At 33.2% G+C, this 26,420-nt stretch overlaps 2 protein-coding genes and 2 pseudogenes across 2 annotated transcripts; 3 read left to right on the forward strand and 1 right to left on the reverse strand.

The window, feature by feature from the left end:
- Positions 1–3,013: 3,013 nt before the first annotated feature.
- On the forward strand, positions 3,014–6,490 carry LOC120145246. Its single transcript, XM_039159136.1, has 6 exons — positions 3,014–3,117; positions 3,641–3,876; positions 3,956–4,214; positions 5,554–5,733; positions 5,802–5,957; positions 6,057–6,490. Exons 1-6 carry the CDS (start codon positions 3,088–3,090, stop codon positions 6,228–6,230), a joined length of 1,035 nt encoding a protein of 344 aa, XP_039015067.1. The 5' UTR covers positions 3,014–3,087; the 3' UTR covers positions 6,231–6,490.
- Positions 6,491–7,420: 930 nt separating this feature from the next.
- LOC120145725 lies at positions 7,421–11,057 on the forward strand (annotated as a pseudogene).
- A 4,400-nt stretch (positions 11,058–15,457) lies between these two features.
- Positions 15,458–16,021, forward strand: LOC120145251. The gene has a single exon (XM_039159138.1). The coding sequence runs from the start codon at positions 15,551–15,553 to the stop codon at positions 16,004–16,006; it is 456 nt and encodes a 151-aa protein (XP_039015069.1). The 5' UTR covers positions 15,458–15,550; the 3' UTR covers positions 16,007–16,021.
- A 1,868-nt stretch (positions 16,022–17,889) lies between these two features.
- On the reverse strand, positions 17,890–20,335 carry LOC120145740 (annotated as a pseudogene).
- Between the last annotated feature and the right edge of the window lie 6,085 nt (positions 20,336–26,420).

Raw genomic sequence — 26,420 nt, forward strand, 5'->3', positions numbered from 1 at the left:
TTTTGGCGATGCTTTTTCTAGTGATAGAAAAGATTTTAACGGCACTTAAAAATAACGTTATAAGGCTAAAAACTAGTTTTGCTGTAGTGGATGACTTTTTAGTGCTATATAGTCATGCCTATATGAGAGACACAATTTCATTGTTCAAGTTCTTATTTCGAAGATTTCCATGATGACAATTTCAACTACAATTTATTATGAGTAGAAATCTTTCACCATCTTTTTCGAGGGAGACATTCGACTTTTCAAATTGATGAAGAAAATTTCAAACAAGGTGAGAGCTAATGAAGATTCAAAACTTTTTTTTTACTATAGTTTAGGTTTCCAACCTCTTTGATTCCACAACATTCATCAATGGGTCATCTGAACAATGATGCTACAGTTCGAACAATGATTAACACATAAATTAACAATTTAGTGAGTAATATTGACTTATTTGTTGAGTATCATAAGTAAGTTGCAACTACTTCCACATCAAAAACAAAATCTCTAGACGCATCTGACAATATAGAAGTTAAACTTCAAGAACTTGAACTATTTATATATAGAAGAAAACAATAGAAATAATGGAGGACTGAAGAACTTAACATTTGACGAGTCAACTGACTATGGAGATTAAGATGTAGAGTTAACAACTTAATGCTTCTACTGTATTGTAATATAATGTAGGAGTTAATGTTTTTAATGTGATGTAGGAGTTAATGTCTCTAATGTAATGTAATGTATAAGTTAGTGCTTTGAATGTAAAATTTAGTAGTTTGTATTTAGTAATAATTATTAATATGACTGTTGGAACTCGTTACTCTCACATGTCAATTTTCTTATGTATGTTTCTAGCAACTAGTTTTTTTCTTAAATCAAATGGAACTAGTCACAGTGATATGACGAGTTCCATGGTTTCTTTTTTTAAATAATTATTATGAAAAAAATAAAATCTCTAAATTTTTAAAAATATTTTTTTAATGAAACTCATCACACCCACATGTCGAATTTCAAAAAATATAATAAAATATTAGACCTCACGTTGGCTCCATTAAAATATATTTTTCAAGGGAACTTGTTAAGTGGGTATGACAAGTTTCCCCAACGTTGTAAAAAATGACGTAGTTTCCTAAATAAAGTACATTGTGTTGTTTTGGGCTAAATAAAATGTCCGCCTACGATAATGGACCAATTTTGCCAACTTATCTAATTTTTTAGCTCATTAAATTTAGGCATAATAATATTTTTAGTCTTTGATCTCTAAAAAAATATTTAGACCTTATCAATATTAACTATTTTTAATAATTTTTTTTCACTTTTTAAAATATACTTTATAATGATTTATTTATAAATATTTTGAAATATTTTATATTTTTTTAAATACAAATATTATTTTTACTTGAAAGAACATATAACTGACACCGATATTAACAAAAAATAGCTTATCATTTTTCTTATTTCTAAAAAACTGTTTCGAGGATTAAAAGAGATGAATAAAAAATTTGAGGGATAAAATACATTTTATGTTTGGTTAAATTGGTGCTTGAACTTTATTTTGAGTTAAATTGTCCCCTAAACTTATGAAGTTTGGTCAAATTAGACCCTAAACTTTTTTTTTGGGAGATAGATCACCCATGATCTTGTCAAGTTTGATCGAATTGGCCTTTGAATCTTTTGGAGTTCAAAATTGCCCCTTACCCTATAAGTTACTAACAAAATTTCAGTGGTTAATTTGACCAAACATGAAAAGTTTAGGGCTAATTTTACCCCCAAAATTCAAGATCCAATTTGATCAAACTCATCAACTTCAAGGTTCATTTTGGGCTCCAAACCTTTAATTTTAAGATAATACATGCTAGATTACTTACAAACTTGTGTGTGCAACATTTCCGTTTAAATAGATACGAAATTATGCCAGCAGTAATTATTTAATCAAATATTTCTAAAATAAAACTTTATAAAGAAAAAATGTAATATATTTTTTTCTTATTCTTAAATAAATATATATTTTACGAACCATACAAATAAATATAATATGTTGTTTGATATGTTTTATGAGCTTATAATATATTACATTATTTAATAATTTAATCATCAAATTGTTATAAAATGATAATACAAATGATCAAAATTCTATTTTTTGAAATCAAACAAAACTAAAATAATTTTTAATATGTGAATTTAAACATCGAAAAGATACTTTAAAACACAAATTCCGAACTCATTGAGGGGTCTCAATGACTAAAATAAGTGTTATTTTTCTTTAAAGTGTTGAATTCGAATAATTACGTTCGCAATATATATGTATTGTCAATGATTAATAAAAATCTTTAACAAATACTACATTGTAATCACTTGAAACTAATAGAAAATCCAAACTCTAATATTATTCGACTTATTTTATCTTGTAAGAACATTAAATATACGTACCTAATTTATCTTTTTTGAAATATATAATAATCATTCTGTTTCATTAAATTTATCTTTTATTCTATTTAAAAATTTAAAATTTAAATTTTTTTAAAAAGTTAAATTTTATAATCCTGTTAATAATAAATTTTTTTAATAGTTAAAAAGACGAAATAATAAAAAGCGTAAAGGAAAAGGAAAGCGAAAAATCATGTGGGGACATTTGATAATCAAAAGCATTACATGTAAACATTTTTCTCACATCATCATCATCATCATCATCATCATCATCATCATCATCATCATCATCATCATCATCATCATCCAAAAATCACCAAATTCTCTTTTATCCCGACGCAAATGCAGGCAAGCACGAAGATAATTTTTTTTCAATATAAATACATTTTAATTAAAGGAAAAAAAAAGCGAAAACCCAGAGGAACGGGCGTGTGCTCCATCAACGGCAACGGCCTTTAGGAAAAAAAAGAGAGCCTAGTCATTTTGTTCTTCACGAGAACTAACCTCCTCCTCTTCCTATCTGTTCATTTTATTAATAAAACAATTGGCATTTAATTAAAAAGAAGAAGAAGAAGAGATAGCTCTACGTGAGTTGAAAAGGAGAAAAAGGGAGAAAACCCCAAAGAAAAAATAGTTGCTAATGCCTTTTGATTGCTTTGCTTTTTGAGCTTTAAAACCATGGCCGACGATCTGGGTTTTTTCAGCAAGGTCATTATCTTTTATTTCCCCATTTGGGCATGTTTAGCTGGTTTCATTGTCGTCATATAGAGTGAGATTGAAGATTGTTTTATTAATTTGTATTTTCTATATATGTTAGAGTGTCGTGTGAAATATGCTTTATTTGGTTTGATGTAAAACGTAAAACCTTTACAAAACACGCTTGTTTTTAGGGGGGTTTGTTTCCTTTTTATCACTCCGTTGAGATACAAGCAACACCCAGATTTCATTTTCTAGAAAGATGTGTTCTATTATTGTAGTTTCGATGTTGATGCATTTTTACACGTTATACGTGATTAATCAATTAATTCATGTCAAATTGTAGATTAAACTAATAAAAGTGATTGCTTATTCAGCACACAGCTGAGTTTTTCTAGCTAGATTTAGATCAGGGTTTAGGGTTACAGCAATACCCATACCACATCTTTCCAATAGCTTCATTTGAATTGATTATTAGTGAGAAAATGGCCTGATTTCTTTGTTTTTAATATCCGGGCAATTCATTAAATTTCAGGATTCTTTCGTCCTAAAGTTTCCAAAGAAGTCCCCATTGGTGTTGAGGATGGTTGTATTGTTGTTTGTAATGGTTTGTGGTCTGTATATATGCTCGATTTGTTTGAAGCAAATAAGCACCAGCAGCACGAATGAGTTCTTGAACATTGGAGTAATCCAAAAGCCGTGTCCGGAACCAAATATTGAGCCATGGGAAATTCCTTATGTGCATTATCCGAACCCCAAAACTTTCAGCAGGTATGAAACTGATTTTATTGCTCCTGAGTTTGGTTTTTAGTTTTATGACTTAATTGTGGGCTTTCTTGTGTGTGATTAGGGCTGAGTGTGCATGCAATCCTGTCTGGTATTTTGCCATTATGTCGATGCAGAGATCTGGGAGTGGATGGTTTGAAACGTTATTGAACAATCATACTAACATAAGCTCGAATGGGGAGATATTCTCTGTCAAAGTTAGGAGAAGTAATGTGTCAACAATTTTTGAGACTTTGGACAAAGTTTATAACTTGGACTGGTTGAGCAGTGCCTCGAAAAATGAGTGCACAGCTGCAGTTGGCTTGAAATGGATGCTCAATCAGGTGAGCTGCTCATAGCTGAAATATAGCTTCTAAAGTTTAGTTGCAATTTGCTAACATTTTTATAGCAGAAATCTGCGGCCTTATTGAAATGCCTTTACATTCTTTACCCGAGTCTGTGAACAGGAATTGAGTAACCTTTAGAACTAAGAAGTGGTTTACTGTATCAGCTATACAAAGCCGTATTTATACTAGTCAGATCCATATTAGGAATGGCTATTATAGTGGGTTAAAGCAAACTCTACAATCAGTTATCAGTTTATTGAGCATGAAGCAGAAGACACCCAAAACATCCGTTATATCTATAGTTACACTTGTTCTTATAGTATTATAGTCTTTTGGTGACTGCAACTTTTGAATTCATTGGTTTCTAGAGCATTGTCTTGAATTGATCATCTCTTTCCGTGTTTCATATTCTTTTTTCTTATTCAATTTTATCCAGAATTTTCTTTTCCAGCTCTAGTTTCATGTAATTCTCTTAGCATTCGGATGTATTTCCCCTGCAATTAGAAACACAGCCCCTGTTGCTCCCCAAAAGTACGACTATCCTAATTCCTAGCTTGTTTTACCAACAAAAAAAACTGTTCATCCTATTCATTTTGTTATTATTCTCAAATACCACCAATCATGTATTCTTAACTCAGCCAATGGCTTTCTGTAACTTCCACTAACTGTAGACTTGTTTGCATCTTGGCACTCCTTTTATTTGGACAGCATGTTCCAGTTCTTTTTGCACAAAGTTGGGTATGACTGTCAGATATCATATGATGTTTCACGTCTGAGAATATTTAGGGAATGATAATTAAGTGCCCCGTACTTTCTGGTTTTATTCATTTTCTAATGGAAAGCGCAATTATGGGTAAACCATTACATTGATGGAGAACAAGAGAACAGCTATACATTTTTGTAACCATGAATGAATGCGGTGGAGAGTAGCAAAATCATAAAAGGAAAACAGGAGAAAAGATGGCAGGTTCTGCAATTACGAGGGGCTAATATATGAGGGACTAAGACGGTTGAAACCTTTGTTTGGGAGTTGAGAAAATGTGTATCAATTGGAGATTTCCCCTTATTCGATTTTTTGAGGACTTCAGAAAATGTATTCAATGTTTGTAGTAAACTCATATTTCTTTTTTGAGCCTTTAAGATAGCATCTTCTTCATGATTTGAGAACAATGGCTCTGATGAAAATATTTGTTAATGAAAACAGTGTTTTTTTAATGTTCAAATCAATATAAAGGTGGTATATTGTGAATAGACATTGCTGTTAGTGTTGAATTTGCAATATAAACGTGATTAAACTTGTCTCTGATATTTTCATGACGATAATCCTTTACTGCAGGGACTGATGCAGCACCATAAAGAAATAGTGGAATACTTTAATACTCGTGGTGTTTCAGCTATTTTTCTCTTTCGAAGGAATCTTTTGCGGAGGTTGATTTCAATACTAGCAAATTCTTATGATCGGGATGCTAAGCTACTGAATGGAACCCACAAATCTCATGTTCATTCGCCTCATGAGGTTTTCCTCCCCCCCCCCCTCTCTTACCTAAAAGTTTCAATTTTCAACTCTTACATTAATGATTTCAGGCTGAGATACTTGCTAGCTACAAACCTGTAATCAGTGCAACATTGCTCATTCCAAATATAAGGCAGGTCGAAGAGACAACTGAAAAGGCTTTGGAGTACTTCAAAAACACCCGACATATCATACTTTACTATGAGGATGTAGTAAAGAATCGCACCGTAAGAAAATAAATGCTAGAAAAAGTTGATCGTTTCTTACTGAATCTTCTATCTAATCGCGGGTTCATAAGAGTCATTTGCTGTTGTGCTGTTTCTCAGAAGTTAGATGAAGTTCAAGAATTCCTAAAGGTTCCAAAGAGGGAGTTAAGGAGTCGTCAGGTAAAGATACACAAAGGATCATTATCGAATCACATTCAGAATTGGAACGATGTAGAAAAAGCACTCAACAGGACGCAGTATGAAAGTTACCTATATGGAGATTACAGGAGGTAAAAAGCATTGCCATGATGTACATTTTATTATGGACCATTTTTTTTGTTTTCGGTTTTGATCTCCAAATGCAGGGAGCCAACAGGGGGGAACCCAGCAAGTCACCCTGTTGGGATTTTGGCTATAGAGTGCTTATCTTAGAAACTTGTTTCAGCTTTACACTAACTATTCTATTCATTCTTTAACGCTCTCAACACATCAACTCTGCTGTATGTTCATTTCTTTTGTCTACAATGAAAGGAGAAAATTGCCTTTTTCTTCTTCTTCTTGCACTGCATATGTTGATAATGCCTATCTATTAGAACATCAGTAATTGAAACTGGTGTGAATTCCTCCCCTATTTTGCAGTAGCAGATAATAGGGATGATTGTTGAAGAAAACCATATTTATTGGATTTTGATATTCATGATCAAAACCCATACTTTATCATACTACTATTATGCATCTAAGATGGTTAAACACGTAATGAACGCGCTGACAAGTCATAGAATTGCAGCCACTTTCTTTTAGGACAGAGAGATACAGTAGAGTTGGAGCCCTCCTTTTTGACCCACCAAGTCTCTCCTTTATTCCCCCACATGCCGTCTTAATTACGGCCTCAAATCATGTACTCAACCGCGCTTAAAGGTTTTACTTCCTCCATTTTAACTTCTGCAGACTGATAACAGAGTTAGACCCAAGAAATATGTCAAATTGAGGGTTAAAAACTGTATACGTTATATTTTGTTTGAAAAAAAAATTATTATGAATAAAAATTTATTTTGTAAAACTTTCTCAATAATGATGTTTAGTGGAGTGGTAAAACTGTATACGAATTTTATTAGATTTTTAAATATATAACTTTAAGTTGTTTGTCTAAAGATTATGTAAAAGTCTATGAAAACAAAAAATAATGCCATTTATAATTTAGAATATAAATAATTTCATATTTTTCAATAAAATTTATATTTGATTAACTCGTGATATTAGATTTAATTATGAAACTAAAAAAAATCAATTACTCCGAAGTTGACTTTATTAAACCTTGAAATTCATTACTTTATTAAAAATGGTGAAGTTTATAAATATGAAAATATCAATTTTATAATTGCAATTTGCAAGTGGTAACCGAGGCCCTCACTCACCCTATAGGCTCAGATCCACCGCCTCCATTTATAAACTTACGTTTCTTCAGACAACTGTTTTCCCTCTTTCTTCCTCTTGTTATTCTTTTCTCTCGTTCGTTCGCCTCTTAACGGTGAAAAGAGAGAGAAGGTCCAAAGTATTAGATCAGGTCGTCTTATCTATCTATACATCAAGATGCAGTCAACCAGCGGTACTGATCTGAACTCAAAACAAGAACAACAACAGCAGCAGCAGCAGCAGACGCCGCCGCCGCAACAACAACGGTCGCAGTGGGCGGCGGCCCAGTGGATGGGCCCCATGCAGTACCCGACGGCGGCTGCGATGGTAATGATGCAGCAGCAGATGATGATGTACCCTCACCATTATATGGCTTACAACAATCCTCATTTCCAGTACCAACAATATCAGCAGCAGCAGCAGCAAGGTAAGCGCCCGTACCATCAGCAAAGCTACTCGCAGAAGCAGCAACAACAAGGGTCTAACTTGGATGAGGTTAAAACGATCTGGGTTGGTGACCTTGCTGATTGGATGGACGAGACTTATCTACATGGCTGCTTTTCTCAAACCGGAGAGGTAAAGCTAAGAACGATAACAGTAATATATATCATGAAATTATGGATGGATTTTTTGTTATATGTGAATTTACTTTTAGATCTCTTTGGTGGTTTATGGAATCCTTTTGTTACTCTTGTTTCCTGGGGTTTTAGTGCACTTAAGGTTCAAGGTTTATGCTAGATTAGAGAAAGTGATGGTTGTTTGATTGATCAAAGATGATTTATGAAATGGGTTGTAGTTAAGAGCTTGTTTCCTATAATTAAGTTGGTCTTATCATTGTTAGGATAGAGAACAATGCGCCATAATTGATTATTAAAGTGAATTGTAGACAATTTGTTGTTTCATTCATACACAAGATATAAGAAAATATAAGTTGGTCTTATCTTTGTTTATGCTAGTTTGGGTGTTAATTTGGAAAGAGGGTTGGGGCGGGGTTGGAGGTTGACCATATGGCAATCGATTTTGCCCAGCTCAGTTGGTAGAGCACAAGGTTTCTTAACCTTGAGGTCGTGGGATCGAGTCCTGTGGAGGGCATTTCATAATTTGGAGGTCTCCTATGGAAGCTGCTCTCAACCTAGTGTTGTGGGCAGCCTACTATCTTACCTCCCCTTACCCCATTACATATGGGAACAAGGGACAGCCATTTTGATGTAGATAACTCTTTCATAAACACTGGAAATAGAATCCTCTTGATTTTGATTCAAAGGTCAAGGAGATGATTACGTGGAAAAGTTAGGGACAGCATTTGAAGGAAGTGCTCAACTCATATTGGAACTATTTATTATGAGAATAGCTCTTGTACTGTGATCTTGTAGAAAGCTTTCTTCATTTCTTTGCTTGTATTAATATTACTTAAATAAGTTTCAGAAAAGAAGCATTGAGATGACGATAACAAGATTTTGTATATTTTACTGTTCTTTTGAATCTTGAAATCTACAAAAGATTGTATTGGTTTTATTTCTTTTGAAGATTAGCTGCTCATTGTGTATCTTATGTTGATGTCTATCTTATCCATAAGACAGGCTCCTGTAAGTAAAAGTGCCTTGTTTCTGACATTTGGCCTTTCAAAATCCAGGTTTCTTCTGTCAAGATTATACGCAATAAGCAAACTGGTCAATCTGAAGGATATGGATTCGTGGAGTTTCACACACGAGAAGCAGCAGAAAAGGCCTTGCAAAGCTATAATGGCTCTTTAATGCCAAATACGGAGCAGCCTTTTCGCCTCAATTGGGCTTCATTCAGTGTGAGTGAAAGGCGGCCTGAAACGGGTTCAGGCCTATCGATTTTTGTAGGGGATTTGGCTGCAGATGTAACTGATACAATATTGCATGAAATCTTTTCTAGTAGATTTCAATCTGTCAAAGGAGCAAAAGTTGTTATTGATTCAAATACAGGTCGTTCAAAAGGTTACGGTTTTGTTAGGTTCGGTGATGAAAATGAAAGGTCAAGGGCTATGACTGAAATGAATGGTGAATATTGCTTAAGTAGACCTATGAGAATCGGTGTTCCTACTCCCAAGAAAGCTTCTGGATATCAGCAACAGTATTCTTCACAAGGTATGATTTCTGCCACAAGGGTGATTAATATGCTTGGGTGGCCTTTGGATTAAATCTTCCTCTCTTCAACCTTGGTGCAACATCCTGATATATTCACTAGTAAAATTGGTGATTAATGGGTTCTGACTTAAGATTCGTATATGATTTTGTCCTTCCTTTAGCATGGAGATCCCTGAATTTTCCTTAATCCTTCTATCATCATGTTGAATGTATTCTGTCTGTATCTTAAAGCTTAATTTGAGTTTTAATTGAATCATTATATTTTCATTTTTATGTTTGTTATCTTTGGTATTGTCTGGTGGACATGCATCAAATGTTGCTGTAGCACAAGGTTCTCAATACGACAATGATTCAAATAATGCTACTGTGAGTCCTCCCTTCCTCCTCCGTTGCTATCTTCTCCCCTATATGTACCACTGATTATGAAATTATGTTTCTTGCAGATATTCGTTGGAGGACTTGACTCTGATGTTACTGATGATGATCTGAAACAACCCTTTTCACAGTTTGGTGAGATCATCTCTGTCAAAATACCACCTGGAAAAGGATGTGGGTTTGTGCAATTTGTGAACAGGTGCCTCTCTATATGTACTTAACTTCCCCACATTGTAATTTACCATTTGTTTAAGTGTGGTAACTATCATTAAAGATTTGTATTTAGAGATACATTAGTGATAATATCGTCAAAGTATCTGTGCACATTTTTGACTTGACTTGAGTGATGCAGAGTGCTAGGTTTCTTACAATCCGTATCGTGGCATGTTGGTTCATTATTAATTTGGTATCTACTCATGGTGCCTATATTAATTTAATGTGTATACTTTGCAGGAAGAATGCCGAGGAAGCAATCCAGAGTTTGAATGGGACAACCATAGGCAAGCAGACTGTTCGTCTTTCTTGGGGTCGCAATGTAGGAAACAAACAGGGTAAATATACGCTAATCTAGATATTCTTACTAGGCAACTGTCTTATGGCCTATTTGTTGCTGCCTTGCTCTTTGCAAAATGCCGAGCATCTATCACCGGTGAAAAGAAATAAAACAAACTTTATATTGTAGGAAAAAATAGAATCGCTTGGCTAATTCCTCATTAATATGCCCGAGGCTACATAATATTATATCATAGCTTGAGTAGTTATAGTCTCCTGAAGATGGAGATGCTCACCCGTCTGCTATCATTTGTGTTACTTCTCAACACCGGTTTTTGACAGTGGAGAGGTGATTCCGGTAACCAGTGGAATGGAGGATATTACCAAGGGCAAGGGTATGGTGGTTATGGTTACGGATATGCTATGCCGTCAAATCAGGATCCAAGCACATGCTGCAACTGCTATTCCTGGTGCATCTTGATGGGGGACTTAACAGGTCGATCAAAGAATGTATGAGAATTACCACCAGTGGCTATGTAGTATGAACTTTCAGGTGAAGTTTTTTAAGTTTATTTTTTGTAGGATGGGGTTTTGCTTGCTGCTTTAGGATCTTCAGGTTGAAGAATTTTGTTTTTTTAACAGTGGAGTTAGTTTTAAAACTGTATTAATTTGTCATTTACAACTTTAAATTTTGTGTTTTGAGTGTCAGCGTGTTTCCTTTGTGTTATTTTGTTTGTTAAAATTCATAAACAATGAAAGGAGAGCTTATTCATTAATTTTATTTACATGTTTTTGAGCAAATCATATGATTGTATTTTTGCGAGTCGTAGTCTTGGTACTTTCCCGTTAATTATCCTAAAGCTGCTTTTATTAATACAAAGAATTAACTATAAAATTTAAAATTATACATGAATTTAAATATAAATCACACAAAACTTTGATTCAGTTATATGCATTTAAAAGAATAAATAATCTAATTTCTTTATATATATTGAAGAATATAATTGGTAAATATAAAATGTTATGATGTTAGTGATTTTGTAAAAAGAGAGAAAATCATATGGTGTTTGTGATTTTCTAAAAGAATGAATTGAAATCAAAGGTTATACATGTAATCTCACAAATTTGATGTTTATGTATGTGTAGTTTGGAGGTTTATTTTGAATTTGTTTAACAGTTTTTGATACTAAAAAAAACTTGACATGACATATATTATCTATCTTTATTTATAGTTTCAAAATATTGTTAATCTCAATGACAGATCCAAAAATAAAATTTTAAGATGGATACATATATGAAATTTTTCTATAGAAGAAACAATCCAAATTCGATTTGGTAAGGTTTCTTGCTCATGTAAAAAATTTCAAGAAAATATTGTGGGAGGTTGAGATGGATTGAACTTGAAAGATGCCCAGCCCTAGTACAACCTTATTAATGACTTGAATTTGGCAATTTTGCCCATTACAACCGATAAAAATAAAATTTAGAGATTTAGGGAACATTGATTTTTAATTAGGGATCTACGACATTTACTACAATGTAGTGTAAGGGAACTCGTCAAGGTGACGAGTTTCTCTAAAATATTATTAATTTTTTTATGTCAAAGTTTTTGTCTTGGTTGTTTTTATGTTTAATATTATATTTAAATAAGAAAGTCGTAATGTTGATATATGGAGAAAAAATAACGAACCATGAGAAATACACATTAAGAAGTAATATTACAACACAATTAATACATTACCTTAAGGACATAAATAGGACAAACCTTACACACACACTAAACAGTAAATCAAATCATAAATTCATAGACATCTGTTGCATTCATTATGATGTTCTACTCTTCATAATCAATAGACTCGTCAAAAGTAATATTAAGTTCTTCAATTTTCCATGCTTTTTCTTCTTATCGTTCACACACAAATTGGAATCTTGCTTCTGGGTCTCCATCATCTATGTTTGTTGCTTTGTCATTTGTTTGAGTTGTTGGGATGTTCGAGGTGGAAGCATCGTCCTCAACCGTACGAGCAAGGTCAAGATCATCAAACTCTACAAACAAATCGACATTAGACAAAGAAGAGTTGAAGTATGTCTCAATCATACCAGCAAGGTCAATATCATCACTTAGATGAAACCTCGTGCATGATAGTGGAATTTTATAATATAACAATGATATTCTTTTTTTGTTTCCTAGTTGAACCCTTTTTTTTGAATATTGAACTTCAACTTGTCTAGTTGAATATTCTTTTGAAACACATGGTTAAAGATTTGCAATCATAAAAAAATAATTGCACGAATATTTTCCATGGTCGCAAAAAACTCAAGATTTAGAATTGAAAAGTTGAGGTTGTTCTAGACCGATAAAATAGGTTTCACCAGACACATTTATAGGGAAAAAGTTTGTGAACTAAAAATTTTATGGCATGGTGTATTATATTAGATAGATGTTGAAATGCAGATTGTACCTGATATGAAGTGATATATTAGCACTGAAAATTTTCAGAAATGAGTTGAAATTTTATGGCAAGGATCTCAGTTTCAAAGACAATGACATCAATTCAGAATACATTTGGTTATATTATATCTTACTACAAGGCGTGGATGGTGAAAAAGAAAGCTATGACACTTTTGTACGATGATTGGGATCAGTCGTACAACGAGCTTCCACATCTGTTGCACGCAATAAAATTCTTCATCCCAGGAACCATTGTTCGCTCTTATACTTATCATGCGACCACGTTTGATGGACATGTTATTCCAGTGAAGAGAGTTTACGGAGGCTTGTTCTGGGTTTTCAAGTCATCCGTTGAAGGTTTTTGTTACTGCAAACAAATGGTTCAAGTGGATGATACTTTTTTGTACAACGTATACAAACATATCCTGATGATAATTGTTGCACAAGATGGTGATAGAAACATTGTCCCCATTGCCATTTTCATTGTTAAAAATGAGTAAGAAGAAACATGAGATTTCCTTCTATCAAACTTATGCTCTCATGTTGTCACTCAAGATAGGGTTTGTATGATATCTGATTATTCACCTAGGTTGTTGGCCACGATTGATAGACCGGAAAGTAGGTAGTCACCTCCCCATGCATTGTCGGCGTATTACATCCATCATATTACGTAAAATTCTATGACTAGGTTTAAGAATAAGAAGATCAAAAAAGAGATTATCAATATGGGTAACTTATTATTTTTTTCCTTCTTTTATGTTATTCATTTATTATTATACTTAATTCTAACTTTTTTCAGGATATATTTTACTTCAACCTAACTTTTGAGCAAGGTTGGAAAATCTTAGTAAATATGGACAAGAGGTTTATAACTTTGCAGCTGAAATACCTAAAAAAAGATGGTCACATACATATGACGATCAGGGTCGACGTTACAGTCATATAATAACTAGTCTTGCCGAATGTATCAATTCAATACTTAAAGGGACTAGACATCTTCCTGTGACAAGTATTGTTCGGGAGAATTATTTCAGATTGGGTAACCTATGGGCAAACAAATTTGCCCAATTGGAGGCAATGATCAACGAAGGCAAAACTTGAGCTCCAGATCTGGAGAAAGCAATGAACAAAAATTAAACACATACATCAATGTATCTTCGTAATTTCGTCAGACTCGATTCTGATTACATTGCCCAATCACTTGTTCGACCATAATAAGTGGGAATTCTACCACCCACACTGGTAATTTGAATAGAAAATGGTGTGACTATGGTCAATTTCAAGCCTTCAGATACCCATATGCTCATGTGGTTGCTGCATGTATGTATGTCAATGTTGACCCATACTCATATGTTGATGATTGTTATAGCTTGCATACTATGTGCAACATATATAGTTGTGAATTTAAATATCTCCCAAGCGCTGCATATTGGCCACTAACTATTTATGAGGAATGGTTGTCCAATCCACATTACGAAGGAAGTTAAAGGGTCATCCTGAATCTAGTTGAATTCATATTGATATGGATGATCTGCAATGAGAGCACGGTTTACTAAAGCTTTGTGGCCACTTCAGAGGTAAATGCCACAACATGAAGAAATGTCCACATCTTCTAAAATATTGACAGGGCCGATAAACCTTCGTATTTGTATTGTTTTAGATGTTGTCTGTTGTACACGTTTTGGATAATTTATCAATATCAATAATCATATAGTTAAAACATTTTTTCAACAAAATAAAAACTTTTCCTCTTCTAAGTAATTTGTAACGTCCTTTTTTTAAGTCTTCGTTCTTTTTCTTCTCCTCTTTCGTTTTCATCTCATTATATTAATCAAGAATCGACTTTATTGACTCTTTCACCCACTCCATTGTATCTGAATCATCATTATCAGAGTAATTAGAAGCAAAATGATCTTCCGAAAATATCCTAAAATATTCTTTCCACAACTGCATGATTTGGTTCACATATAACTCTATCAACTAATCCAACTCCTTTATAGATGAAATATTCTCAAAATGATCGTTGTAACTCATCACGTTAACATGACAAGTTTCAACGGCTATAATATAATAGAACTTGTCACCTCGAGGTGACGAGTTCCAATGTTTTTTTTTCAGTTTTAGTTTTAAGTATATTACCGAAAAAATTAATAATATTTTAAAACAACTTGTCACCTAGAGGTGACGAGTTCCAAAAATAAAATAAAATAATATGCCCGTAATAAATAATTAATATCTCATGGAACTCGTCAGCTCGAGGTGACAAATTTTCCCTGCACTATAATAAATACCGTAGATCTCTAATTAATAACCAAAGTGCCCTAAAACCTTAAAATTTATTTTTAATGTCGGTAATGGGCCAAAAAAAAAAGCCATTGAATTTCAACTTGCTTGTTCTGGGGGGTTTGACTGTTGAATGTTAATTCTAGACCCAAGACCTAAAAATTACATTTAAAGAATAAAATTAAATCTACATAAATATTAAGGGAGAACATCATTTAAAAAAGCTAAATATTATATATTTAAAAATTATATTTAAAGGATAAAAAGTTAATATGTATATAACCTTTTTCTGCCATCTCGATAAATAATAGAGATAATGTTATTTTTATATTTAATATTTAGAAATATATACATGATTAAAAAAAAATAAAATTTTACACCCTATCCTTCCTTTCACTTTCCTCTATAATTTCTTCCTACAAAATCCTTCATTTCTACCGTCATCTTGGCTTTTAATCCTCAATCTTGGTACCCTTCACGAAGCCATGGAAGTGGTGGTGCCGGCAGTGGAATTTAACTTGGACAACACATACTCGTCTCCATACATGACTGCTCCTTTCAGTCCTCAAAGCTTCTTCTTCAGTGCTCCCACCAGTCCCACTCGCGCTTCTTCGTTTGCAGCGGTCCCTAAAAGAAAAGACTTTCATGGAAGATTCGACAAGAAATATGAGACCAACAATGACGATAATGGTGAAGATTTCGATTTCGAGTTCGAGTTTAGTGGACAGTTTGAGAGAACTTCTTTGCCAGCTGAGAAGCTCTTCGATGGTGGAAAGATTCGGCTATTGAAACCGCCGCCTGGGTTCTCGACCATTGTTTCTTCTCCGAAACCGAGAGCTTTTCGAAAGAAAGACGTCGATCCATTCGAAACATCCATCGAGAAGTCTCGTAATCAATCCTCCGCTCGTTCTTCATCATTATCATCTTCAACCTCCAACTAGTACAACTATGTTCATAAGAAGAGTAGATCACTCTCTCCTTTCAGAGTATCCAGCGACACCACCACATTCGAGCAAGACACAAGCAATCCCAAAATCCTGTCGGCTATTTCGTTCTCAAAAGGTAACAGAAAATGGAAGTTGAAAGATCTTTTGTTGTTCAGGAGTGCGTCGGAAGGGAGGGCAACGAGTAATGATTCTTTCAGAAAATATGCTGTTTTGTTTAGGAAAGAAGTCGATGATCTTGTCAATTTAAGCTTCCGGTCTGCGGAGAGTGTCGGGTTGAGTTCGAGGCGAGTTTCGGCTCATGAGTTGCATTACACGGCGAATCGGGCCCTGTCAGAGGAGATGAGGAGGAAGACTATTTACCATACAAGCAGCGTCTTCTCGGATGTTTGGGGTTCAACCCTGGAATGCACGAGGTTTCTAGGGGTATTGCGTCTGTGAGGAATAATTATTAGATCGATCCGGATCACTACATTATTTATAGATCCAACTAATAACATTTTTTCATCTTATTTTTTTTTTAAGGTATTCACCTTAAAAATAAATGGATAGGGCTATGGATCAAAATATAAAGGCTTCAGCTAATAGTTGTATGATATAATCATTACGTTGAGGAATAATGATGTTTATAAAGCCTAAAGTTGTGCTTTGTTTCAACCCCCATAAAGGGACGGTCATGCCTTCAAATTTCCAACCGATCACCTACTTTTTGTGCTAAAAGGTTTAGTAAATTAATTAATTAACAAACCATATAATCTAATGAATTGTTGTAGGTTGAAGCAGGGCAATTGAAATCGTTACATGGTCATTTCAATGTCACCGACTATTAGAAGTTATAAAATTCACCCGATTATTCAATATGTTTTGAATTTATCTTTTTTTTTCGTTAAAAAGTTAACAATAATCAAAGTTGAATGTTAATATGATGTATGAGATTTGATAAAATTTAATCGCAGAATCTCAAACGACTATCATATCTCAAACAGTAAAATTTGATTTCAAAATCTTAAACGACTATCATACCTCAAACAACAGTTTACAATATAATGAATAGTAGAGTGATCATTTTATAATCTTTAACAGTGAAAGACTCAACAAAACAACATCCTTTAATCGAGAGACTATTTTATAACTTTTAATAGTTGAGACTATTTGTGTACTTTATTCAAAGTGGAAGCAAATTCGAAGAAAGCGAAGAGAAACAAGACATTAATTCCATGGGGCAGGATGAAGTACTATTATGGGCATTGGCAACCCATTTGCACAACCTAATGTGAATGTAGCTTTAAAAGTAAATAGGTAAATGTTGGATTCAAACAAGGTCAACCAGTTGGTCTAGTGGGATGATAAACTAGATCTCTTAAGTAAAGTTAGGAGTTCAAATCATAGCGTTTGCGAATAAAGTAAACTGGGTTGGGAGGGTCACCCCTCGCCTCTGTAATACCCGATCTGAATTTGTCGATAAATAAATCGGATACCAATGATTAATTCAAAAAGAAAAAAACAGTATGAGTGAGTGGAGTAGTAGCTAAACAAGGACGACCAAAGTAATGGCCACTTGGGTAAACGCTATGCCAATGCCATGTTTCCACGCTTTGAGTTTGAAATATCATTTCAAGTTTTAAAAATCTTAAAGGAAAATTTAAGTTTTAAAAGACTCGAATTCAAACATGTAAGCATGCTGTCGATAGATAAATATATTAATAATAATTAAATATAAATAAACATTCAAACAAGACAAATATAATTTTACTCATTCAGGCAAAGCTCAACTACACACACATATTTACATGTACTGATATCTTTGTTGACTTTCAATTTGTCCCATATCTTGTCCAAGAATCAGCATAAAACTGAAGCCTCATAATCTGAGGCCCTAAGTCTCCCAATCTAAGAAGAGAGACAAATATCCGGTTTTACACTGCATCAATTCTACATCTTGTTCAATTGTATTCGATATTCAACCAACATGCCATTGTTAGTGCCTAGAGTCATCGATTCTCTTACAACACATCATTGTGCCTTTGCAGGGGCTCGACTGGATGGACCACGCAACGATTTGACGAAACCGAGGAAACTTAGCTTTCCATACATATGTCTTATCCAGTCATTAAGAACAACATGAACTGGAATAGAGGGTCCAAGACCAAGTTCCTGAATAGTTTTCAAGTACGGAATCGGCATTTTGATTACAAACAACGGATCAGAAATTATTTAGTATCTAAAAGAATTCCAAACTTATAGAAGCGATCTCCTCAATTACGATAGCCCCGTTTCCATCTTTCTCAAAAAGCTCGTATGCACATCGGGCATGTTGTTCCCAACGATCAAGCGCCTCGAGCTGATGAACTCTTAATGCAGCTGCACAAAATTCCTCAAAACCCATTCTTCTGTATTGAAGTGCATTAAGCTGTCGTGCAATGGAAATTAAAAGACGCGTACTTTAACGAGCTACTTCTTGATGACCATATAATCAAGAAATGACTACCTAAACGAAAGAAGAACTGTGTCCATACCGAGAAAAGAAAATCCGGAATGTGAGAATCCTTCATTGCATCTGTTGCAGTTTTCATCAGGGCCTGTTTGCAAGAAAATTTAATAATACAAACAAGTCCATATTTAATAATATATCCACGATGATGGAAGGAGACGCACCGTCTTAACATTCTCCAAGGTTATGTTACCATTGTTGGGCTCAAATAATGCAAATTGCACTCTCATGTAAAAGTGTTCATCAGCAGTCAGTGTCTTAGACGATGCCTGCAGGAAGGGATTAATAAAAAAAATGACGCATTATCTAGTTTCCGTTGCAAATTACCGAGAGAGCTAAGTAAAATTCAGCAAAGGAAAATCAAAGTTGAATGGTGTGAGCATAGTGGTCTAGAGACCAGGTACTACACAGAGGCACAGGTAAAGTACAAGAAGAGAATTTCACCCCATTAGCATATCCGTCTTTAAGGCAGCCTTCCGCAAAGTTGAGGATCGCATATATGCCTTCATAAGCCTAAAAACTAAAATATCAAGAGGAACCTTAGCATCATTGTGATTCTGGATCCAAGGATGACCTGTGAACAAAAGACCAAGGCTGTTACTCTAGCCGAAGGATGTCGCAACCTTATATTATGAGTTAAAATCAAGCATGCACATAGGGCCTCAGCTGCTGTCTTTCTTTTCCTGGGGTCCTTATTCAAAAGGCTCTTAACAACGTCTTTAGCTTCTGATGACAAGGAAGGCCAAGGTTCTTCGATAAAGTTCTGGTCAGCTTTTAGGACCGCTCGAAAAATTCCAGACTCAGTCCTAGCCCAAAATGGACGGCTACCACATAAAAGAATATATGCTATCACACCTATGCTCCAAACATCAGCTTCTGTACCATAAGATCTATGAAGAACTTCAGAGGCCACGTAGTATGCACTTCCCACAATGTCATTAAGTCTTTCATCTGAAAAAACCATAAGCACTAGAGATTTAAAAGAATCCCCAAAGTTGAGCAAGAGGAAGCGGAGCAAGAAGAGTAAAAACCTGGTCTGACAAAATCCGATAATCCTAAGTCTATAGCCTTAAGCATAGAGTTCTCCTCAGAAGTATACAGAAAGTTCTGGTCCAGAAAAAAAAAATACTAAGTTTAGATCCTTCAACAGTAAAAAAACACAAAAGATCACAAGTTGTTAACAGACTCAGTAATCAATCATGATGATACGGCACGAGAAACGTCCTAACGACTTTAAGCCGACAATAGCATACACTTTCCCAATTCAAGACATTCCCTCAAAGCCTTTCAATTCAGTTTAGGAAATCGTCAAACATAAATCCAGTTACATATCTATCTATGCTTTGTGTTTATATTAAACTATTCAGTAGGGGGAAAAAGAGAATTTGCTCCACCGCTGGCTTAAGATCTCGATGCACCACGCCCTGAAGATGACAAAAGGAAACAAAATTTAGAATCTGTACCATTACAGTCTTTGCATCATCTTCCGAGTACTTTCCGCCCCTACAAGCATAATGGACCTATAAGTTCAAAGTACAATAAACAAATTCTCAAAATTTAAGCTATCTATTACAAGAATAATCACCTTGCAAGAATTCTATCCAGAAGCTCACCTCCTTCACAAAACCTGTAATTTCAATTACGATACTCAAAATATTAATTAAAATAAGATATTATGAATGAAAGTTTAAGCTTCAAGCTTACTCCATTGCTATATAGACATTATCATGATCTTCAAATGCATCAAAGAATTTCACTAGATTGTTATGTCCTGTCAAGGCTCGCAAAATCTTCACCTCCCTTCGTACATCCTCAGCTGCAATAGCCGTTGTCATCTGACAACATACATAGTCATAAGAAAAACACATAAAGACACACCAAGGAGAAAAGCAACTTCAATCACTAATAATTGTATATTAGGTATAAATCAAAACATTGTATCAAATACCATACTTCTCTCTGCATTGTAAAAGGTTCGAAGCAACACTTCAAGGTCAATTGATCACATGAAAATGACGGCCGAATCATGTATCAAATACATACAATAGTGTGCAATCTAACTACAACTATTTGTAGCAATGAAATATTCAAGTCATGTGGTAAGCTTAATATATAAATTAATCCAGAGTTTAGACCAAAAAGCACGTCCAAATCGGATGTGGCAAGCTTAATACATCAGATAATCTGGATTTTATTAGTTGGAAGGTAGCAATAGATTATCAAATTCATATTAGAAAAATTGTGCATTAATCCGAGAATGTTATAAAAAAATAATAATGATAATAAAATAAATTTCATTATAAAACTAAAGGGAATGAAGGGATAAGAGATAGAATGAGTTTACTCTTATCTTGAGATTGTTATCTGAAATAACAATTTGAGACGAAATCAATCCTGAGAAAATAAACCAAAAAGGATAAACTTCTTAGAAGATAAGATAAAAATAAATGGAAATAAAATAATCCTTTTATTTTGATCCATTGATCGGAATCAGATGAGGCCTATCGCTACACAGTTTCCTTAAGACAGATTTTCTGCCACGTCTTTGGTGCTCGAGTTCATTGGTCGTCTGTCTCCCAGGATACAACAACTAATGATTAGCTACAGTAGCACATCTGCACAGATCACAAATGATCATTGCCTTCGACTATCATCGGAAAAACTAAGGAAGAGAAAATTTTGCAAGATAAGAGAAGTTCTTGAAAAAATGAGTTGTAAGATTTGTTAAAATGTGAAAAACCTAACAAGTTTACTCACTATTAATGGGGATTTTCAAGAGAGATTTAGTTCAATCAAATATCTTTTAATATTCAACATTAAATAAATAACGATATCTTTTAATTTGAAATATTCAAAATATAAAACTCATTTTACCATTCAAACTTAAATATGTCTTATTTTAATTTGAAAAATACAAAAATATATAATTATCTTTAATATAAAAAGTTAAAAAGGTAACAATTACCTTTTTAAGTTGACATATTCAAAGAGTAATTATCCTACTAATATTTAAATTAAATAATATATTTAATTTGCAATGGTCAAAAGGTAAACTTCTTTTACTATTCAAATTTAAACAAATATTATTTTAATTTGAAATATACAAAAACATATAATTATCTTTTAATATTCAAAATCAAAAAGATTAAAAATACCTTTTTAAATTAACTTATTAAAAGAATAATTATCCTACTAATATTCAAATTAAAAAATATCTTTTAATTCGCAATATTCAAAAGGACTATGAATTTAATATAAATATTAAATCCATCAATTAAATTCATCCTTTTTCCAACAATCCCCCATAGGAATAAAATTGATGATTTAATCAAAAACATTTTGGCACGATATGGTGATACCCTCTACGATTGATAGTTGCGTAGGATAGATAGGTGTCCTCATTTGAACCTTCCCTTGTGACAATATATTTACTTTACTGGTTAAACAGTAGAAGCGATATCCTTGAATTGTATTGTCGTTTATGTAAACGATGACATACTTCACACAATTACCCATCTGACAAGAATTTAGTTATCATGGGTATGTCTTTAAAGCCATTGACATCCGCCTGATTCTGCAAGAGTTTGAAAGAACGATGCCCAATAGTCTTCTTGAAGCGACCCCACTTCACTCTCACATAGACGACTTATGTTGCTCGGCTCACTACAGTACACAACGATCATTAAAAGCTTTTTGATTAATCTATACCACTTTGATCATTGTTTACATCATAAGAATGGTCTTGGGATAAGAAACTCCCACAGAGATCGTACATGGGTTATGCAATTAGGTTGTCCCTTTGAACCTAGATCTTGGGATCTCCAGTTAACAAGGTAGGATTTTCCTTCACATAATGCCTTTAAATTTCCTGGGATTTAGTCACATTTCTTTTGATGTTTTCTCAACTTGATCTCGGTTTAACCCCTTGGTTAGGAAATCCACAATGTTATCCTTTGATCTTACAAAATCGACATAGATAACTCAATTTGAGATCAATTGTCTTTGGTATTATATCGATGATGCATATGTTTCGACTTACCATTATACTTTCTAGTCGCAATAAAAGCATTATGTGGGCACATGTTTTAGCCATTCAAGAAATTCCGAAGCTATTCAGCTTATTCTCTAGACTTATCTAGAGCTTCAAACTTAGATTTCACTATGAATCTGGTTATAACCATTTTCTTAAGGATTTCCATGACACTTTTTCTTTCTAACGTGAAACATATTCACTTGTGCCGTTGATATTTTAAATATCAAATTCCAACTACCATCGATCTATCCTTCTAAGATAGTATGACAGTCAAAGAAAATACAATCCATCATTTAGGATTTATTTTCATTTATTTTGGTAATATGACAATTACTTTCTCAAGACATCCCTACATTTTCAAGTGTTTGTATGACACAAGTTTTCAATCTTTTCATAACTCATGTGGTGTTTTCTCATTTTTCATTTCATGTGGACCTTATTTAGAAGGTAATTAGTTGACAGAAAACTTCTCTCTCCCCCACAAGTTCTGTGACAACTCATAACTTCTTAGCATTGCACTTATTATTCAATTCTTTCGCTTTGCTACTCTATTTATTTAGGGGAATATAGTGATGTCACTTCATGACTAATATCATGTTGTGCACACTTCATACCATATTGATCTATTTATTAAGTTGGTTTTTAACTTCATGTTTATAGAAAATAATTTTTTTCTATAACATCGTTTTTCTCTTTTAGCAAATACAAATAGTAATACTTTTGCTATCATCAATGGAGTTAATAAAGTATTCATTCTTCCTCGCCTGTGTCATTATTACGAAGTTTAAGAACTTGGTCACTAATAATTCATTAGTAACAACATCTTCCATTTCGTTCTATGGTTCAATTGTATACCTTATATTGTGTATCCGATAATATATTCAAGATGTATTTCCAACATAGAAAGTCATAATACCTCCAAGATTCGGTAACAAGTAACAACGTTTACCTCATCATTTCTAATAATAGAAGGATCATCTCACATTTGGTCATGTGGTCAAATTCACCATGACCAAATAAAATGATATCCATATGTTATCACATCTTGAAATTCTATTCATAGAATATTACAAGTTTTTCACTGTGGCTCACGATCACCGACGATCACAATTTTGTTTAACACACGAAACTAGAATTAATAATAATTCCAAAAATAAATCAAAAATAAATTTTGATTTATTCTATCAACAAAATTTTATCATGAACTAAAATTATGAAACAAATCAGTAACACGATTGTTACTTTCCAACGATTTCTATAGAAATCAAATAATTCTATTACATGACAGAATTAAAATCCCAATTGATTTCAAACTAGAAATCAAAGATTCCAATAAACAGAAAATTAATTCTTGTTTATTTCCGATTTTGTTATCAGACATAATCAAAATTCTGAAACAAAATCAGTAACCACAATTACGTGCACGACAATTTTTGTTATACATATTTGTCCACTTTCAAATTTTAGCAAACCCGTTAAGACGGCATGATAAATCCCGAAACAAATTTATTTGCTATCTCATTTTCCCACGATATCTGAATCGTTTCATATTTAAAGAAAGGTAGAAGAAATAGTTCTGAATCATATCGAATTAAAGGGAAATATTCAAATTTCACCTACCAGGTTGACTTTATCATTGTCAACCAAAACTTGAATTCTTGACCATCTTTATTAACTTCACCATTGTTAATCAAAACAAAAACCATCAAGATTCGAGGTGTGCACCACAAAGTGTGCAACAATAGAGATCTTGCAAAGATATTGGAATCCAATTATTTGAATCCCTAAACAGAAATTAATGGAGTCATATCTCACCTTAAAATCATCTTTAAAAATATTGCTCAAAGAATTTGAAATCATAAATTCAAAAAATTGAAGGAAACTTATCTTTGACGTAAAATCCTCTTGATTTTCGCCTAAAATTTGGTTTGTCGAATTTTTGGCACTTCCCTTATACACAATAAGGATTAAACTCACGAATTTTATATAATCTCGAAAAAATAAGAAAATAAAATTTGTCTTATGATTGTTAGAAAAATTACGCATTAATCCGAGAATGTTATAGAAAAATAATAATGATAATAACATAAATATCATTATAAAATTAAAGGGAATGAAGGTGTTGAAAACATTTTGATGTTTCGATATAACAAACAAGTACAATTGAATTTTAAGATTTTATTCGATTTTAAAATCATATATTTGAGTAAATTATTTGAATATAAAAAATATTACTCCAAGTTTTCAAATGTCAATTTTAATCCTTACTTAAGTGTAAAATTGTGTATGGGTCTTAAAAATATTTTTGAAACAATTTTTACAAAATATTTCGAACCTTAATAGAGCCAAAAATGATTTTTACAAAGGGAGGTATCGATACACTCTTTGATGTCTCGATACACCCACAACATTGAATGCATTTTGTCTACTGATACACTCTTTTATGTATCGAATCACCCCCAACATTGAATGCATTTTGTGTATCGATACACTTTCTGATGTACCGATACACCCCTCGCTTAGGAAAACATCGAATGTAATTAGTGTATCGATACACCCCAAGTGTACCGATACACTAGGTCAACCAACGGTCGAAATATTTGAATTTTACACTGAGTGTACCGATACACTTGATAGTGTATCGATACACCTATGCTCCTAACAATTTTTTAAGTGGAAAACATACAACAACGGCTCTATTGACTTCACCAATGATCCCCAACGCTTAGAATTGTTCCAAGGTGTATTTAAACAAGCTGAGGAGTCATTGATCAATGATAAGAAACAAGAATTGAGAGAGAATAAAAAAGAAAGCCCTGAACTTATCGTTTGAGCATTTTCATTTTTATTCAATATTCATTTTTCTTTCAAGAACACCATTTGTGCTCAATTGTATTCATTATTGAGTGTTCTTTCTTTGTTCTAGAATTGTGCAAACATCTTGCCTTATGAGGTTTTCTGTAAGTTTGCGAAATTTGTAATTTTCTCTTTGGGAGAGAATGTTCTCAAGAATTTGGGGTATAATTCTTAAGGGAGTTGTAAGGTTACTCTTTGTCCTCAAAAGAAAGACAAATTAGTGAATTTGTGGAAAATCCTTAGTGTGGATAGCTAAGGTAGTGGACGTAGACTTGGTTGAGAAGTCAAATCACTCTAAATCGCTGTGCAATCTTTTTCAATTTTCTGCAAAAGCTTTGACCAAAATTTTTATTGCCAATTCACCCCCTCTTAGTCGATTCATTGATCGATTAACTCAACAGAAGGGATAAAAGATAGAACGAGTTTACACTTATCTTGAGATTGTTATCCGAAATAACAATTTGAGACGAAATCAATCATGAGAAAATAAACCAAAAAGGTTAAACTTCTTAGAAAATAAGATAAAAATAAATGAAAATAAAATACTCCTTTTATTTTGATCTATCGATCGAAATCAGTTGAAGTCTGTCACAACACAATTTCCTTAAGACAGATTTTTGGTCACTCCTTTGGTGCTCGAGTTCATTGGTCGTATGTCTCCCATGATACAACAATTAATGATAAGCTACAGTATCACATCTGCACAAATCACGAACGATACTTGCCTTCGACTATCACCGGAAAAACTAAGGAAGAGAATTTTTTTTTCAAGATAAGAGAAGTTCTTGAAAATTTGAGTTGTGAGATTTGTTAAGATGTGAAAAACCTAATAGGTTTCCTCACTATTTATAGGGGATTTTCAAGAAAGATTTAATCCAACCAAATATCTTTTCATATTCAACATTAAATATATAACAATATCTTTTAATTTGAAATATTCAAAAGATAAAACTCCTTTTACCATTCAAACTTAAATATGCATTATTTTAATTTGAAATATACAAAAGTATATAATTATCTTTAATATTCAA

Source organism: Hibiscus syriacus, unplaced genomic scaffold (genome assembly GCF_006381635.1).
Source record: "Hibiscus syriacus cultivar Baekdansim isolate YM2019G1 unplaced genomic scaffold, ASM638163v2 tig00110893_pilon, whole genome shotgun sequence".
Classification (NCBI taxonomy): domain Eukaryota; kingdom Viridiplantae; phylum Streptophyta; class Magnoliopsida; order Malvales; family Malvaceae; genus Hibiscus; species Hibiscus syriacus.

Excerpts from the sequence above, each read along its gene's own strand:
- LOC120145246 (XM_039159136.1), top strand. The coding sequence starts at position 3,088 with ATGGCCGACGATCTGGGTTTTTTCAGCAAG. Across the intron at positions 5,734-5,801 it reads ATGTTCATTCGCCTCATGAG|GCTGAGATACTTGCTAGCTA; the intron begins GTTTTCCTCCCC and ends TAATGATTTCAG. Across the intron at positions 5,958-6,056 it reads ATGTAGTAAAGAATCGCACC|AAGTTAGATGAAGTTCAAGA; the intron begins GTAAGAAAATAA and ends GCTGTTTCTCAG.
- LOC120145251 (XM_039159138.1), top strand. The coding sequence starts at position 15,551 with ATGGAAGTGGTGGTGCCGGCAGTGGAATTTAACTTGGACAACACATAC.